This window comes from Cydia strobilella, chromosome 9 (genome assembly GCF_947568885.1).
Source record: "Cydia strobilella chromosome 9, ilCydStro3.1, whole genome shotgun sequence".
Classification (NCBI taxonomy): Eukaryota; Metazoa; Arthropoda; class Insecta; order Lepidoptera; family Tortricidae; genus Cydia; species Cydia strobilella.
The window spans coordinates 7,423,744-7,440,871 of NC_086049.1; the positions used below are offsets into that span (position 1 = coordinate 7,423,744).

At 37.8% G+C, this 17,128-nt stretch overlaps 1 protein-coding gene across 1 annotated transcript; it reads right to left on the minus strand.

Moving 5' to 3' along the window:
• Positions 1-252: 252 nt before the first annotated feature.
• On the minus strand, positions 253-13,211 carry LOC134743887 (uncharacterized). The gene is made up of 5 exons (XM_063677519.1): positions 13,000-13,211; positions 10,100-10,247; positions 8,181-8,374; positions 1,246-1,469; positions 253-536 (listed from the first exon to the last, which is right to left on the minus strand). Exons 1-5 carry the CDS (start codon positions 13,200-13,202, stop codon positions 253-255), a joined length of 1,053 nt encoding a protein of 350 aa, XP_063533589.1. The 5' UTR covers positions 13,203-13,211.
• Positions 13,212-17,128: the final 3,917 nt, after the last annotated feature.

Genomic DNA, 17,128 nt, shown 5'->3' on the forward strand with positions numbered 1-17,128 from the left:
GACTTAATATGATACACGAACGTGAAAATAACTCAAAAATATCGATAACAGTTCTATTGTGGCCTATGAGATGGTAATCTTTCAAACGATCTTCCTGAACCGAGGTAGGTATGAGCGGGGAGCCTCGGAGAGTGGATAGTAACTAATAAGCTGGGATATCTACCTCACCGTGGCGAACTTCCATAAAATAAAACTAGCTATGTGCAACGACTATGATTTATTTACTTACAATAAATGTTACAAGTAATATCGTCACAATTGACCTATAAAAGAAATCCTTTGATATGCCGGTGAATTACTATTAATTACATCACCGTAGTTAGAGTCTAGTATTAGAAGCGAGTGTTTCAAATGGTCTGCAGATACCGAGGTAGGTACGAGCCTAGGACCAGGAGAATGAATGCTGATGAGTTGGGACATGTTGTAGCCATCGCGGACGTCCCATGAGAGCACGTCGGAGCCATCGGCGTGGCGAAGGTAGATGTGGTGTGTGCCGGAACCGAGAAGGAATACTGGTCGAGTTTGCTCGCCGAATGCTAGAAAAAGAAAGGACTACAGGTATGGGTCTTTCAGTTTCGCCATGGACGAATAAAACAAGATCGACTTCTGTACGAAATCGCTTATCTCCAATATTCTGCTTATTGTTGTCAGTTCTATCAATTTAGTTCGACGATCTACTACGTACGAAAATAACTTAATTTTCGTTTAATAATTCCATTGTCAGTCTTATTTTATTCGTCCATGGGTTCGTTAAGCCGTCAGGCAGGTAAGATCTGAAGGGATTTATTTACACATCAATTTATTGTTGGCAAGATATAGGTATTTAGAGTGACAGCTATAGTATAGTGTAGTTATAATGATGCAATCATTCACGTCACGTCACATAGCTGCTTCGAGTGCGTCATTTTATGTTTATTGAATGCAAGGTAAAGCCGGCGGTAAGTTACCACCGGCTACAGTCAGCTGTACATGTAGGTACAGTCAGCTGCAGAGAGAGGTGACCCCCCTGCATAGAAATTAGTTTTCAAGGGGGGTCACCTCTCTCTGCAGCTGACTGTAACTACATTTAATTGGTGTTGCCTGTTTGTATCATAATTCGATACCGGAGGTCAGTTATGTAATTGGCGTGCTAACCTTTATCAGGATTGACGTTACGATTACGACGGAAACCCAGTGGGTAATGAAAAATATTATAAACGTGCTTTGGCTTATTCTTTACTTTGGGTAACTCTTGACCCCACTTACCTCGAAGTGGTAAAGCAGAATTCCGTCTCCGTAACGCAGCACATTCTATTTCTATTAACCCCGGCTGGTGTGCCCTCACTGCCATGAGCACGTTGTGGGCGGGACCGCGCTTCCCGAGCGTGATCTGTAAGCCCGAGCTCGGGGAGCAAAACAAGACGGTCCACTCGGTGTTGGATGTGGCGTCTCGAACGAGAATCGCTCCCCGAGATGCGTCAGAAATGTATCTGTAAGCAAAAAAAGTAAATTGTGTGGTTTTATGAAACCACGATGCAAGTGAAACTATTTTCTTTTTTTTCTTTTAACTGGGAATTACAACTTAGTTCAGTTTCCTATTTAATTTCTTAATCTTAGTTTAACTCTAATTAAACACGAGTGGTGTTTGCCTATAACTAGCTGTACAATAAGCTTAAACCTATACCTAACTATGTATCATTGTAACCGCAGACCTTTTGATAAAATAACACGGAAAATTATTCGATTTAGGGTATTAAAATCGCGTTTTTAATCTTAACTTAATAAATATCCTCTTTAATTATCTTACAAAAGCTGGCCTAACGCCATAACGCCAATGTAATTCAGCTACTCAACACGGAATGGCGCTGTAATTAATTATTAATATTGCTTACTTATCACACGCGAGTCAATGGCTAAAAAAACCGGTATATGAGAGCTCTGTTGAGCTCTCGCATATGTTGATAAGGATTTCACGGTCACGTTACACTGGGGTTTTCGAGATGTCTAGAGTTAGACCAAGATAAGTGCAACGATTTTGATAGCACACGCAGTGCAAGTGTTATTTTAAACGTTATACTTACATAAAATTATGACGTATTAAAAACACTTGCAAGGCGTATCGTTGCACTCTTCTTGGTCTAACTACACGCTTGCGAGTAACCAACCGCTGGGAATAGGGAATATTACGCGAAACTGCGTATCTATTTATTAATCTGTGGTATAGGGGGCACCACTACCACAATCTGAGGGTCTATCGCGAAACAAGAAAATCTAAACTTCGTTTGTTACATCTCTGTCACTCTTGCATATTCGAGAGATAGAGACGCAGATAGCGGAATTTCGGATTCGCGTTTCCCGGTAGGTCCTCTGTAAACAAACCACCTTGATGCATCAATGTCATATTTTATTATCTCTGAAAACTTGTCAAAAACCTGTTAAAGGTACAGTATGTAAAGCCTGACCAGGAATATATGATCACGCGCCATGTTGCGGAATTTCACTAGAACTAATTTTTTCATACTATACTGAACTGTCACCCTATACACGAGAATAACAGCGCCCTCTTGACAATGATCATATATTACTGGTCAGGCTTTATAAGTTACTGTATGCTTAACTAAAAAAGCTAGTGGCAGAACATTGCAGTAATATCCCCTATTGTTTGACGGAATCGTGTCGTCCGTGACGTTCGAAAACAAAAAGTCGAACCTATGTGGCTGTAAACTATTATGATATGACTATTTGCCATTCACCGTAGTATTTGATAGATAGAGTTTAACGTATTAAACCTTACCGTATTTAAGTTTAATAAGGTCTACTGTCCTTAAAATTTTGTATGAAATTACAAGCAAATATCAGCCTTCGTGAGTTAAGTATTACAGTAACCTAAGTAACCTTAGTCCGATAATGAAGCTTATTTTAAAGACTATGAACTTTAAGTACTACATAAACATACACAAAGACATAAAGTAGAATTTTACTAATGCTGTAATTCTGTAATGCGACATGCTGACAGACCAAAAAAATCGAGGCGATAGAATAAGTTTCACTTTAAAAATTAAGCCTCACATCTTTTTAGCACTTGTTAATACATGACACAATTTTACATTCGAAAACAATTTCATTAGAGAAAATTACCTATAAGTAGATAATCTGGCGTTGAATCGCTTTGAACAACCTATATATCTAAATATGTATGACATATAGAATAATCGATCCAATAATGCTTACAATTACAAGGGTTTGTAGACCACTAGGTTCTTAGATCGGACAAGAATTATCATATTTATGGGTGTAAAGTTCTTAACTAAAAATAAATTCCGATCTGGCCGTATTATTCTTAATTTATACAGCAGTATGGACCAATATATTTACTGTGTCTAGCTGGAAAAAACGTTTGATACAATTATATGGAAAGTACATAGGTAGGTACTAGAAGTATTGATTCCCAAGAAGAACTTAAGTAAAAAAAAACCTGTACCAAGGCGACTTACTTAAGTTACCTAGACTTCAATTATATTAAGTGTACTTGTAGAGCTAAAGATTTACTACTTTTAATTGATACACAAATTTAAACATTTTGCAAAATATTACAGTGTAAGACTAATTTGTCTTGCGACCTTAGCAAGTTTATCCGTATGTAAATTGCATTAAAACAAGTTAATGGTCATGTCTATATTTAACTGTACTGAGCGATATCGATCTGCAGTGAATAGATATTGACTTTGCGAATGCTTGTAGTTTGAAATATGCATATAAATTCTGCAGGCATGCCCTTGTTTTTTTGCTTTTAAACATTTTGTTGGTTGTTTACTTGTCCGCCTTTTGTGACATTATATTTTAGTAGGTAATAATTAACATTATATTTTTTAAGGATATGTTTTAAGTTTATTTAGTTGTGATAATACTGATAATGTATGAGATAACAGATGCCTCAACCTCACTGTCCAAGGCCCTAGATCACGCGGCCGCGGTAGGCCTAAGAAGCGCTGGCTGGACCTCGTGATAGCGGATATGCAAGAGAACAATATATTTCACAAACAAGACCGGGCAAAGTGGAGAAGATTGAGTAGGAAAGCGGACCCTGGCGGTAGGCCGGGAAAACGTTAGGTCGAAGAAGAATACTGACAATGTATATATATATTTATATATATGTATATAAAATATATGTATAGGTATATGTTTGTGTTTATATACATATGTATTACTAGCTGTTGCCCGCGAATTCGTACGCGTGGATTTGTATGTTGGTGGTTATATATTCTACATGAGCATAATATAGAACATTATGCAGCTAAAGATATCAGTAGGGACGATTAATCATTTGTTAATAATTATACAACGCATGAAATTTGTCTTTTTCTCTTAATCAGTTTTCGTCTATTTTAATATAATGCCCTTTTTACCACGTTTCAAGTTCCTAGCTTAATAGAAAATTTGTACCACATAATTATAAACTTACATCTCCTTTTTAACCCCTTTAGGGGTTGAATTTTTAAGAACGTTGAAATAACTATTTTGGAATCTTATACAATGCCTTTCTAAGAAGTTTCAAAGCATTTGTAATAGATTCACTTTCAACCCCTTTTTAACCCTTTCAGGGGGTGAATATTTAAAAACGCTTAAATTTCTTTTCTTGTATTCTAATAATATGCCTTTGTATAAACTTTATACTATAAAGATTCAAGTCCCGCACTCAAAAAAATATTTGATCTCCATACAAACTTTCAACCCCATTTTTACCACCTTGGGGGATGAATTTTCAATAATGCTGAAATAAGTTTTTTTCTCTTTTAATTAAAGGCAAGTACCAATTATTTATTTGGCAACTGAATTAGTATATTGGAGACTATTTGTGAAACACATTTTAACAAGAAAACGACTATCTATTAATTTAAAAAAATAATTATTATAAAAAAACAAAAAACCCGACTGCACACTAAAACGAGGAAAATAAGCCCCACAAGAAATATTGTTTAATCAAATGCTAAAACCAAGCTGTGGAATACAGTTTAAACAATATAAAAAATGCACTATGAAATGTGTATGTAATCGATAGTTAAATAAATAAAAACTTATTCTAAATACTAACTAAATAATTATAATTTATCAATGTTGATGGTAGGTAACGCAGGCGGGGACCAACACAGGGTTACTTATAGTCATTTTGGTTGTTGGTTGTTAATTTCACTATTTAGCAGAATATTACTTAGGTAGGTATTTTCGATGGTGGCGGTCAAGTTGGTCCCCGCCTGCAATACTTACCATCAACATTTATAAATTATAATTATTTAGTTAGTATTTAGAATAAGTTTTTATTTATTTAACTATCGATTACATATACATTTCATAGTGCATTTTTTATATTGTTTAAATGGTATTCCATAGCTTGGTTTTAGCATTTGATTAAACAATATTTCTTGTGGGGCTTGTTTTCCTCTTTTTAGTGTGCAGTCGGTTTTTTTTTTGTTATAATAATTAATTTTTTATTTATAACTTTTTAGTTGAAAAAAAAAAATAATAAGTTATTACTTTATAATTTTCGCTTCGGACGAGGAAGTATCGAAAAAAATCACTTAGAAAAATCGACCGTCAACGACGTGTGCCCTCATGGCGTGCGTGTGCGTGTGCCCGCGTTCGGGTTGTAGACTCGAGAATATTCTCCTCCGTACCGCACCGCGCGCTACAAGGCAGGCCACGCCCTTCTTTGCCCGCTACCAGACCGCTACGCGGGAGGTGCGCGGGAGTTGCAGAACAAGTTATTTGCTCATTGCTTGCTGACGCGTGGGTGGCTTGCATTTACGAAGAATTAACATGTTCCTGTAGGAATTTCGGGGTAAAATGTATCCTATGACACTCCCGTGATCAAGACGAATCTAACGATACCTCATACATCAAAATCCATCAAGCCGTTTAGGCTACAGGAGGCCACAAAGAAACAGACATACATACATACACTCGAAAAACATTACCCTCCTCCTTTGGCAGTCGGGTAAAAATGAAGTTCTTTTAAAATATTTAGATAGCAAATTCAGGTAAATGCACACTTAAAATTTGTATTTCGATCATCATCATTATTGTGGTCTTATAAACATTGAACCTATGGGTAGACAACTTAAGGTGTTCATAAATTATTTGTTTCAATTTATTTTACAACCTAATTTTAAGATATATTTTATAATATTTACATCAATTCAAATTTAAACTTAGCTACTAACTACATTACATTACACAGAAAATAGGCAATACATAAATCAAAACATAAATAATAAAATTCATAATTCTAAATACAATTACAATGTCAATTATTAAATTACAAAACAGTCAACATAAGAGCACAATAACAACTAATCAAATAACCCACCCCGGGTCATTCCAGGCGCAAAAGTTCCCAACACGCTCGCTGCGTTTCCGCGTTGAACCGCAATACATAACCTTTGCACCAGGAATGACCCGGAGCGGGGATCCAGACCACTCTCACGTAAGCGACTCCCGAGCTCCCTAAAGAAGGCCCGTGCCTCCGAGCACCAACACCCAGTGGTCTCCACCGCCAGTGGAACAAACAAATAATTACCCAAGCACCTCTTTTAATTATATATCTTTCTATGAAGTTTCAACTACTCGTGGTCCTAATTTTATTTTAAGCTAGGTACCTAGCTTAAAATAAAATTAGTGGGCCTAATTTTCCACGACAAACTTTCAACCCCTTTTTAACCACTTTAGGGCATGAATTTTTAACAACGCTGAAATCACTTTACTTGTATTCTAATAATATGCCTTTATGCAAAGATTCAAGTCGCGCACTCAAAAAAATTTATGATCTCCTTACAAATTTTCAACCCCTTTTTCACCACCTTAGGGGATGAATTTGGAAAACCCCTTCTTAGTGGATACCAGCGTCATAAAAGCTACCTATTGTGAAAAATTCAGCTCTCTAGGTCCAACGGTTTGGGCTGGGCGTTGATTTAAGTGAGTCAGTCAGTCAGTCAATCAGGACTTTTACGTTTATATATATAAGAAGATATCTCTCTGCTTTGCCTTAAGGTTGACTGGTAGAGAATGCTTTTGGCATTAAGTTCACCTTTTGTACGATAACGTTTTTCTTTTGTGCAATAAAGATTAAATAAATAAACATATAAAATATGCACATTATATTATTATTGAACAGAAAGTAAATTATGTTTCAATTATTAACGTAAATAATTAAAACCTGTAATAATTAACCATACTCGTAATTTACTTTCTGTTAACAGTAAGCAACTTGTAAGCATATGAAAGTTTCCAGGAAGGAGGTTGTGTAAATATTTAAGTCAGGTGATTTTATTGGGCAAGTATTAAATGTATCACATAGTGTAGGTACACAACCAGTCTCGATACTCTCGATTACGCAAAGTAATCGTTATCGGCGCCTCCGTCTGCACTTCTTTGGTAATGTTTCCTTCGCATCATTGATGCGCCTAATGTGTAGTTTTTACAGTAATCAAATTCTTGCATAAATTACAATGAAACTTAATAATTAGTAAAATTTTCTTGTACTTACATAGTTCGGTGCTTTTTGGGGTTCCGTACCAAAAAGGCACAAAAGGAACCCTTGGTGCCTATGGTGCGACTCTGTCCGTCTGTCTGTCTGTCTGTCACATTGCTAAATATCTCAAGAACTACTGAAAAACCAAACTTAAATAATGGGGTTCCGTTTTTACCAAAGGGTAAAAACGGGACCCCATTATTAAGACTCCGCTGTCCGTCCGTCTGGCTGTCCGTCTGTCAACAGGCTATATCTCATGAACCGTGATAGCTAGACAGTTAAAATTTTCACAGATGATGTATTTCTGTTGCTGCTATAACAACAAATACTAAAAACAGAATAAAACAAATATTTAAGTGGGGCTCCCACATTTCTTTGCCGTTGTTTGCGTAATGGTACGGAACCCTTCGTGTGTGAGTCCAACTCGCACTCGGCTGGTTTTTTAAATTACTAACTCCGTTTTCTGGCAAAAAAATCTAAGTATAATATCGTCTATATTCCTTGACAATAAGCAGATTTTTATTTCTTCATAGCAAGACTGAATACCTAGGTTACTACTGAACCAGTTAACCACATATTTGACCCTTTTGCTAGTGTTTCTTCCCATAAGGTGAGACTTGGTTGAAATCAAACGCTCGTCGGTGTTATAAAATAATAATCTATTTTTAATACTTACACAAAAGGTTTTCCAGATAACCCATAATCGACGACCACGTTCTGTAGCAGCGAGGAGGGTTCTGCGGTTGTGAGATCGAGGAGTTTGGTCACCGTACGAAGCAGCGTGCTTATCACCACCACCTTGGGCTTACACGTGCAGCGCGGCGCTTCGAGCGTGTCAATAATGCCACTGTCCAGTATCCAGAGATTACCCTGCAATATTATTAACTAGGGATGTACCGACTAGTCGGGACAGCCGACTATCCGGCCACATTTGTAGTCGGCGATTAGTCGGCCAAAATTGCCGATTAGTCGGCCACTTATTTTGTGCAGAAAAATAGCACATAAACGAAATGAACAGCAAATATTGACGAAATGTTTAATACCCAGTTTACTCAAATTAATAAAATTATACTTTCTATAAATAGTATATACAGATGTCAATCACAATGAAAAAAAAAACAACAACCTCTGTATCTCTGTATCTGTATATACAATTTATAGATTGTAATAATGTGGTACGTCCCACAATAAAAAAGGAAAAATATATTAACATTTAAAATTATACTTTATTGAGAGTGCATACGAATATTTTTGTTCATATTGTTATATTAACTTTCGTACTCGTATGTCCGGATGTTCGTCTCTACAGGTCGCAATTCTAAACTGATTCTCGTGAAATTTTGTGACCAGATTCTATGATTAAATATAATTCGAGGTCTACAGCTCACAGAGCCACTAGTTTAAATTTGTCTCATAATAGGTAACACTTGTCAAATTAAATTTTGGCAACGTTCGGGAAAGCTAATATCTATACTCACGTAAGTATATACCTATTATCTTCTCGTGCAAGATATCGCAGTTTCAAGACTAATAAGGAACCGTGTTTTATTTTTAACATAAATAGCAAGTTATTCGATAGCGACTAGGTGTCATCTTCATAAGTTGTCTAATGCTTCTTTAAAAAATCTTCTTATGTAACGCTATCTTATATTGACTAACTCCAGTTTTATGTTAGTAACATTTATGTACGTATTAGGTAAATATATATTAAATTAAGATCCTATGCCTGATTAAACCAGTTTATAATCAGACTAAATTATGCTCTTATTTGCGACAGATGCTGACAGGGCAATCATAACAAACTTCTCCAACAAATTGGTTGGTTACCAACTGGGCCATTAAAAAAACTTAGTTTTCATCACACTTGCTCGAAAAAGATCTTATTTCATGCAGGTGTACTGAAGTGTAAAGGCCTATATTGTTCCCGCGGGAGTAATGGATTGTGAAAAAAAAAGCCTCCCTAGGGAGTTATAGCTTTCTTTTATGATTATGTCACTAATTCATACGAACCAAGTAGGTTATCAGTAAAATTCTTTGTTTGAAGTTAAGGTATAAGGGAATTATGGGCTTTCAAAATACGAACGTTTATAATTTGATATTTTTGTTTTTGATTAGTTTAATAGCCGTTTAAAATATTTTTACACAATTTTCAATCGTGTTAACTCCGGGGGTAAGAATATTGTAAACTCGAGTCTTTAATTCACGACAGCCGCAGGCTGGAGTGAATTAGAGACCTCGTTTACGAAATCTAGCTTACCCCCCTCGTTGCACAATGTTAACTGCCTTTCAAAATAAATGAAACATTATGAATTTATTGTATTGTACCTACCTATAAGCCAAATATGACTGTTCGTAAAACATCAGCCAATACGTATGAGACCGTTAAAAAAAAACAGAAAATTGCGCCTTTTGTTTTTGTGGTTAATTCCTTACTAAAAGTCGGATCCCTGCCCGAGGTGTAAAAAGGGTAAGTATGATTTTACTAATAACTCTTATAAGTAAAATATTTAGCTAATACAGTACACAGGTGTTTGATGATAGGGTTAAACAACAACGTATAGTATGATGTATGATGGTATATTGTTTCAGTCTTACAATACAGTCCAGATGGAAGTCGACGGCGTTCTGTATGCTGCCGCAGTCCGCTACGGTGTGCGCTGGTAGGCTTGGGAAAGGCTCTAGTGCTGGACCCTGGCGCCCAGAAACTAACAGCCATACCGTGGCCAGCACACCACGCTTCATTCTGTCGGGAAAGTGGGTAAGTTAATTTCTTAGTTCTAGAAACCTATGCCCGACATATCGTTTGATATTTATCCATCGCTTTTCGGTGAAATAAAATATTGTAAGGAAACTGGACTAATCATAGAGCGCCATGGGTTGGGAGGTCGAATGGCAGTCGCTTCCATAAAAACTAATTTCTGCGCGCCAATTCTTGAGATTAGATTGCCAAAGTGGATACCTGGCTCCTTTTGGAAGCAACTCTTTATATTGGTATGAACCAGGAATCAAACCCGCGAACTTGTTCGTGAGTTGTTCCTATATGTACCTACTTGAATAATACGCCCACATCGCCTACTGCTAAAAACTAAGTATTACAAGCGATTGTACTGAAATACTCAATTTTTTTTTCTTTGTTTTTTTTTTATATGAACCATCAATAATCACATTAATAACCAATGCCGGATTGTCGATCTACATTCTAGTGTGGTCTAGTCATAGCAATTCATAGGATGCCTAAGCAAAAAAAAACAGGTAACTAAGCATACTGGTCTGCAGCCTTGTCTGCACATGAATCCACAACTTGTTTAGGTGCAAACAGGTTTTTGTGCATTATTGTGTAAGACTTGTTTTTTTAATCCTTTCAAGATTTAACTTCCAGTCCTAATTGATCTAATAGTTAAGACTTAATGTCACTAGAAATAAAGGAGGTTTAGAAAGGGAACTCTGCATGAGAGGTAAATGTTTAGGGCATACTAAACCAGTTTTACTATTGGTCCAACGGATCCTGAAATCGTGACCTAAAAAAATTACTGACCCATAAAACTTATTCAATGAATATGTATGAAACAACCCCCTTTTGTGTTGTGATTATATTGTTGTTATGTGCGGTATGACCTACATAATCCCTTCACAGAGAATCTTTAGGTATACATTAAAAACCGGACAAGCGCGAGTCGGGCTCGCCCACCGAGGATTCCGTACTTTTTAGAATTTGTTGTTATAGCGGCAACAGAAATACATCATCTTTGAAACTGTCAACTGCCTTGCTTTTTTTCTCGGTTCATGAGATACAGCCTGGTGACAGACAGACGGACAGTGGAGTCTTAGTAATAGGGTCCCGTTTTTACCCTTGGGTACGGAACCCTAAAAAACAACCTACGTAACGTAAATTTTCTTTTTCAACAGCTGACGTTAAGGGCCCTCCCCAGTCATACGCGAATCAGGGCGCGAAGCCGCGAACGCGAGTGTGGAGTCGATTTCGCTGAATAGCGAACTAGACTCAACACTCGCGTTCGCGGCTTCGCGCCGTGATTCGCGCATGAGTGTGGAGGGCCCTTTAAGCTTACTCGTAAAATAATTTCTGCGGAATCTACGCGCTAGGGTTTCTACGAGTGACCGCCGCGTAGTAAACATGCCAATCGCTTACTCTCCGTAGCGATCGAAACGCAAACTGTCACTGTCGTACTAATATGGAAGAGTGATAGAGAGACACAAAGCGTTTCGTTGTCGTAGCGATAGCGATTGTCACCTTGGCTAGGCCGGCTAAATGTGAAGAGCTTATGGTATTTATGGTGTCAGCCGCGAACGCTGAAGATGCATTTTCTATTTCTACCCTAATTAGGCACTGTAGACCTTAGTAATTTTTTTTCGTGCAATTATGACATCTATCTCAGTTTATAATTTCTTACGGAACCTTTGTGAGTAATCATCATTCATTATATTATATAATCATAATAAATATAATAATAGAATAGAATAGAATAGAATAGAATAGAATAGAATATATTTTATTTGTAGTAATACCTAAGTCTAGTTTCATATAATCACGTTACAGCATTAATGCAACAGATGACTATGTAGGTATAAGATTTATGACCTGCCAATCTAGACTAGACTACATTTCAAATGTAGTTATCTATTAAATTAGAGACTGGTAATTGCCGTGGTACCTAGGAATTTTAAGCTTTAAGTTTTTAAGTCTTTAATGATATGGAAAAAAAAGTCTTCTTATTTAAAGTTAGTGTTTAAATTAACTACCCGACATTTTTGTTCCCCAATATTGTTTGTTCCATTCGCGTTTTCCCCCATTCTGTTTTTTAATTTTACAGTAGTTAATTTGATTACAGGTGTATGTCCCAGTCGCTTTTTTCCCCAAAGTGTAATGTTTTCACGATAGTCACACTAAGTCGATAGGTAGGTAGGTTAGGTTATTTAGGTAACTTCAGATGCCCGAAGGGCAAACCGCCCAGAAATAAGACCGTCGACTCAGGGTAAGAAGGAAATGTTCTCGGAAATATAACTCTTTGGGGAAAAAAGCGACTAGGAGATACGCATGTAATAAAATTAACTACTGAGAAAATAAAAGAATGGTTAAAAAACAAAATGAGGAAAAACGCGAATGACTGGGAAACAAAAATTTTGGGTAGCTAATCTATACACCACAATTATTGTTTATCGAGCCATTTACTATCGAATGGCATTTCTAAAAATAGAGTTTTCACAAAAATCTTCGAATGTATTGTTTTTTGGTGTTTCAACTTTCAGCCCATAGTGCGTCATCGCGACAGAGATATTTACCTAAAATTCTCAAATCTCAGAAGGGGCTCAGCAGGAAATTCCTCTTAACAGTAAATATTTACGAAATATTATTGTCCGACCGCTATTCGTACTGCCCCATCGGACTATTTGTTATTATAATTGATTAATACATCAAACCATTTTGATTTATTGAGGTACCTATCACGTGTACTTATTGATAAAACTAGATCACTTACCTAGGAGTCATTACGTATACGTCGTCGTTAAACGACACAGCTTTTGTTGCAATTACATTTTCTTTTATATACTGTCCACTTCCGGTGAAAAGGTTCAATGCATGTTCACATTCTACGTGCATAGGCCCCCCGTACCATGCCACATTGTTAGGATGCGCGAGAGCATAACAGAAAAATGGTATATTTATCAGTAATTGATACATTGTGTTCGCTTTTAACACAATGATGGTAATGTAATTGGAAGTAAAATTTGGTGTAACAGTTAATTCTAAAAATTAACACTAAGCGCGATCGTAAATACTTAGAAATATTGCACTGCATAATGCTAATACTCGTATGTATATGTATACAAGGTGTTATAATTATGCTTGTAGAGTTTATAGTGGAGTTCAATAGAAATGTCAGATAATGTAAACATTAAGACAGATTTTATTATCATATGACATGTAAAGTGTATTCGGGTAGTTTCGAAGGAAAAAACAATAAAAATGTTACGGATAGTTTCGAGTAGGGACTTTTATTACAACGGAATATTAGTAATTTTTAAATGATTTTAGGGATTATCGAATTTTCGAAATTATCAGAATTAAGAATACTTACACCTTAACCTAGAATTTTTACGATGGTTGTTTTTTTACTAAAATAGGTATTATCTGGGGATAATCGCTTCTCTTGCCAAGAGGAGCCAAGCGAAGCGCAAGGGCACTAAATACCTACTTTTTCTCGAAGCGCTTCGTCGTTTTTTGAACCCTCATAACTTGGCTTTGGATAATACCAGATAAACAAATTCTCGAGATATAATATGGACTTATTAAACATACTTATAAAGTTTCAATTGCGTAGTTCTTATAGTTTAGATTTTATTGATATCTAAAAAAAACCGATTTTATCATTGACTCACTCACTGATGATCATCAAAATTCTTAGGGTACTTCTTGAAGAAATGAAATTTGGTATGTAAGCTAGTATTAGCATTAGTACACAAACAACAAAAAAAATCTCAAACTTGGAACTTTTATCCCCCAACCCCTTAAACTAGGGGATGGAAGTTTGTATGAGACTTCCGCAAATTTTGATGCTAGAGGTCTGAATGTTGATATAGGAACACCTTGCATGTTATAAATAATAAAATAGATGTTCAGGATTTTTAGTAAATTGGTAAGTATGTGAAGTTAGGGCTTGTAGAGTTAGGGCGTGTAGAGTTGGAAACTTGGCTCTACATGAGATCTGATAACTTTTTGACAGTGCGAGCCATATGGTCTAGTCTTGGCAACATTTTACATTAAAATGGTTTTGGAGTTAATATATAACATATATTTTAACTAGAAATTCATATAAATAAAATATTTAGGATCTATTAAATATATTAATGACGGGTCACTCACGTGTTTTAAGTCGAAAACGCTCGACATGTTTCACTCCGTACCGAGGAGCGTCATCAGGAGCTTGCGTCGACGGTGACGGACCGGCGCAGACTGCGGGCCGCAGCCCTCCGCGCCCGATGACTCGGCGCGGGCGCCGGTGGTGGCAGGGGGGGCGAGAAACTACCCTCGTTTACGGCATTATTGTCAAATGATGGGTTGCACACAACACTCACTACGTCATTCGCTAATGGTTCGTCCACACTGTCCACCGACGTAGTACCCAAAACAGTTTTCCAGCTCGGAGGCACTGACCAACCACAATCACGGTTAAAATTCGGATGACGACCAATTTCGATAGCCTCCCGTACTTTTCGCTGAATCACAAACTTTTCTTTCGCCAGCATAGTTACCTTATCGAAACGTATATAGTGAGTCGAATCCGAATCCAACACGTGTTCCGTCACCGCAGAACCCCGGCTATCCCTGTTCTTCATACTACGTATGTGCTCGGACAATCTGGTGGAAATGTTTCGGCCCGTCTCTCCTATGTAGTTTTTCCCACAGGAGCAAGGAATCATGTATACACCCGGACTGTTCAAAGGCTCCCTATCCTTTGGCGAACGCAGCACCCGTCCTATCTTCATATGAGGACGGAAAATCGTCTTAATGCAGTATCTCCGGCGTAATAAGTGTCCGATTTTATCCGTCACGCCCTTAATGTAAGGTAGGTATAGGGGCAATCTCTCTGCCGTAGTTAAACGGGGACGCGCTGATGCGTTCGCAACACGATAACTCTGCCTCCAGTTATAGCCATTGCATTCCAATACCCGCCTCACGTGACCCAGCTCATGGTCCAAGTACTGTGGATCACAGAGGTTCAAGGCCCGATTAAACAGTGTTCTGGGCACAGAAGATAAGTGGCACGGATGATGGTGCGAATCTGCCCTCAGATATCGATCTGTATGTGTTGGTTTACGATACACTGTGGTTTGTATCCGCCCACAAGGTTTACGCATAACCAAGACATCCAGAAACGGCAGCTTTCCTTCGTTTTCTTCCTCCACTGTGAACTGGATCTTGTGATGCCTGGTATTGAGGTGCTCCGTGAGATCCCTTAGGCTGTTTTTCGAGACAATAGCGAAGACGTCATCAACATACCGCCACCAATATCTAGGTCTAACAGGCCCGCTATTTAAAGCATTTTCTTCAAACCATTCCATAAAGATATTGGCGGTCACAGGAGCTATCGGTGAGCCCATGGCCACTCCATCAACCTGAAGGTAATATTCCCCGTGCCACATTAAATATCCCGACTTCAGACATAACTCTATTGCTTCCATGTACACGGCAGGCAAACTAGTTTGACTTACGAGGTTAGAAATAATCCTAATCGTCTCATCCACCGGCACATTGGTGAACAGAGACGTGACGTCAAAACTCACCATGAGTTCGTCCTCCTTTAGTTGGATATCCTGTAACGCCACCTACCACCTCGACGGCAGGGTTGGAGCCATAGTCGTTCGCCCGCCGTCGCCCCCCTGTTCCTCTAAAGCGCTGCCGAGTGTGAACTACCTGCTCCGGTTCCGGACCTTCGGCCAGCCAGGGCAGTACCGGATCTCGGGTGCAAATTTAGATGGGCCTTGACCACCCACGACCCTATTCAGTTTTAGTTGTTTTTTTTTTTAAATAAATTAATTTGTTAACGAGTTGGTAATTACTTATTTACTTTACTTTAAGTACGGGAGGCTATCGAAATTGGTCGTCATCCGAATTTTAACCGTGATTGTGGTTGGTCAGTGCCTCCGAGCTGGAAAACTGTTTTGGGTACTACGTCGGTGGACAGTGTGGACGAACCATTAGCGAATGACGTAGTGAGTGTTGTGTGCAACCCATCATTTGACAATAATGCCGTAAACGAGGGTAGTTTCTCGCCCCCCCTGCCACCACCGGCGCCCGCGCCGAGTCATCGGGCGCGGAGGGCTGCGGCCCGCAGTCTGCGCCGGTCCGTCACCGTCGACGCAAGCTCCTGATGACGCTCCTCGGTACGGAGTGAAACATGTCGAGCGTTTTCGACTTAAAACACGTGAGTGACCCGTCATTAATATATTTAATATGTCTATGTCTCACGGAAGTTTTGTTATTTAGGATCTATTCAAAAGATCATAGTTTTCGACAAAAAGTGCGCAATTACGAACTAATGAAGGTAAATTGGTTTGATATATTATTTTCATTTATTATAATTTTATGAAATTATAATTTAAACGGCCTCCTAGCCTAGTCAATACTGACACTGCTAACGAAGCTGGAGGTCCCGGGTTAAAATCCTGGTAAGGGCATTTATTTGTGTGTTTTACATTAATATTTGTTCGTAAGTTATGGATGTTTTCTATGTATAAGTATCTATATATAAATATATATTGTATATATCGTCGTCTAGTGGCCACAATACAAGCCTTACTGAGCTTACTGTGGGACAAGATTATATGTAAAATTGTCCAATAATATTTATTTATTAGTTTGAACTTCGCTTTTACCCTTTCTTTTATAAAAGGTTTTTTCTTTAAAGTTTTGTGTGGCGATAAAAACACCTGTTTGAATGCTATTTTTTTTAAACAATCGATATTAAACGACGATGACTGCTTCCCATCAGGCGGCTCGTCTGCTCGTTTGCTGACTATCACATAAAAAACGGGCATTTTTAAATACATATAGCTTTTGGTATACCTTGTGCACAACTCCGATCAACGACATTGCACAATCAATAA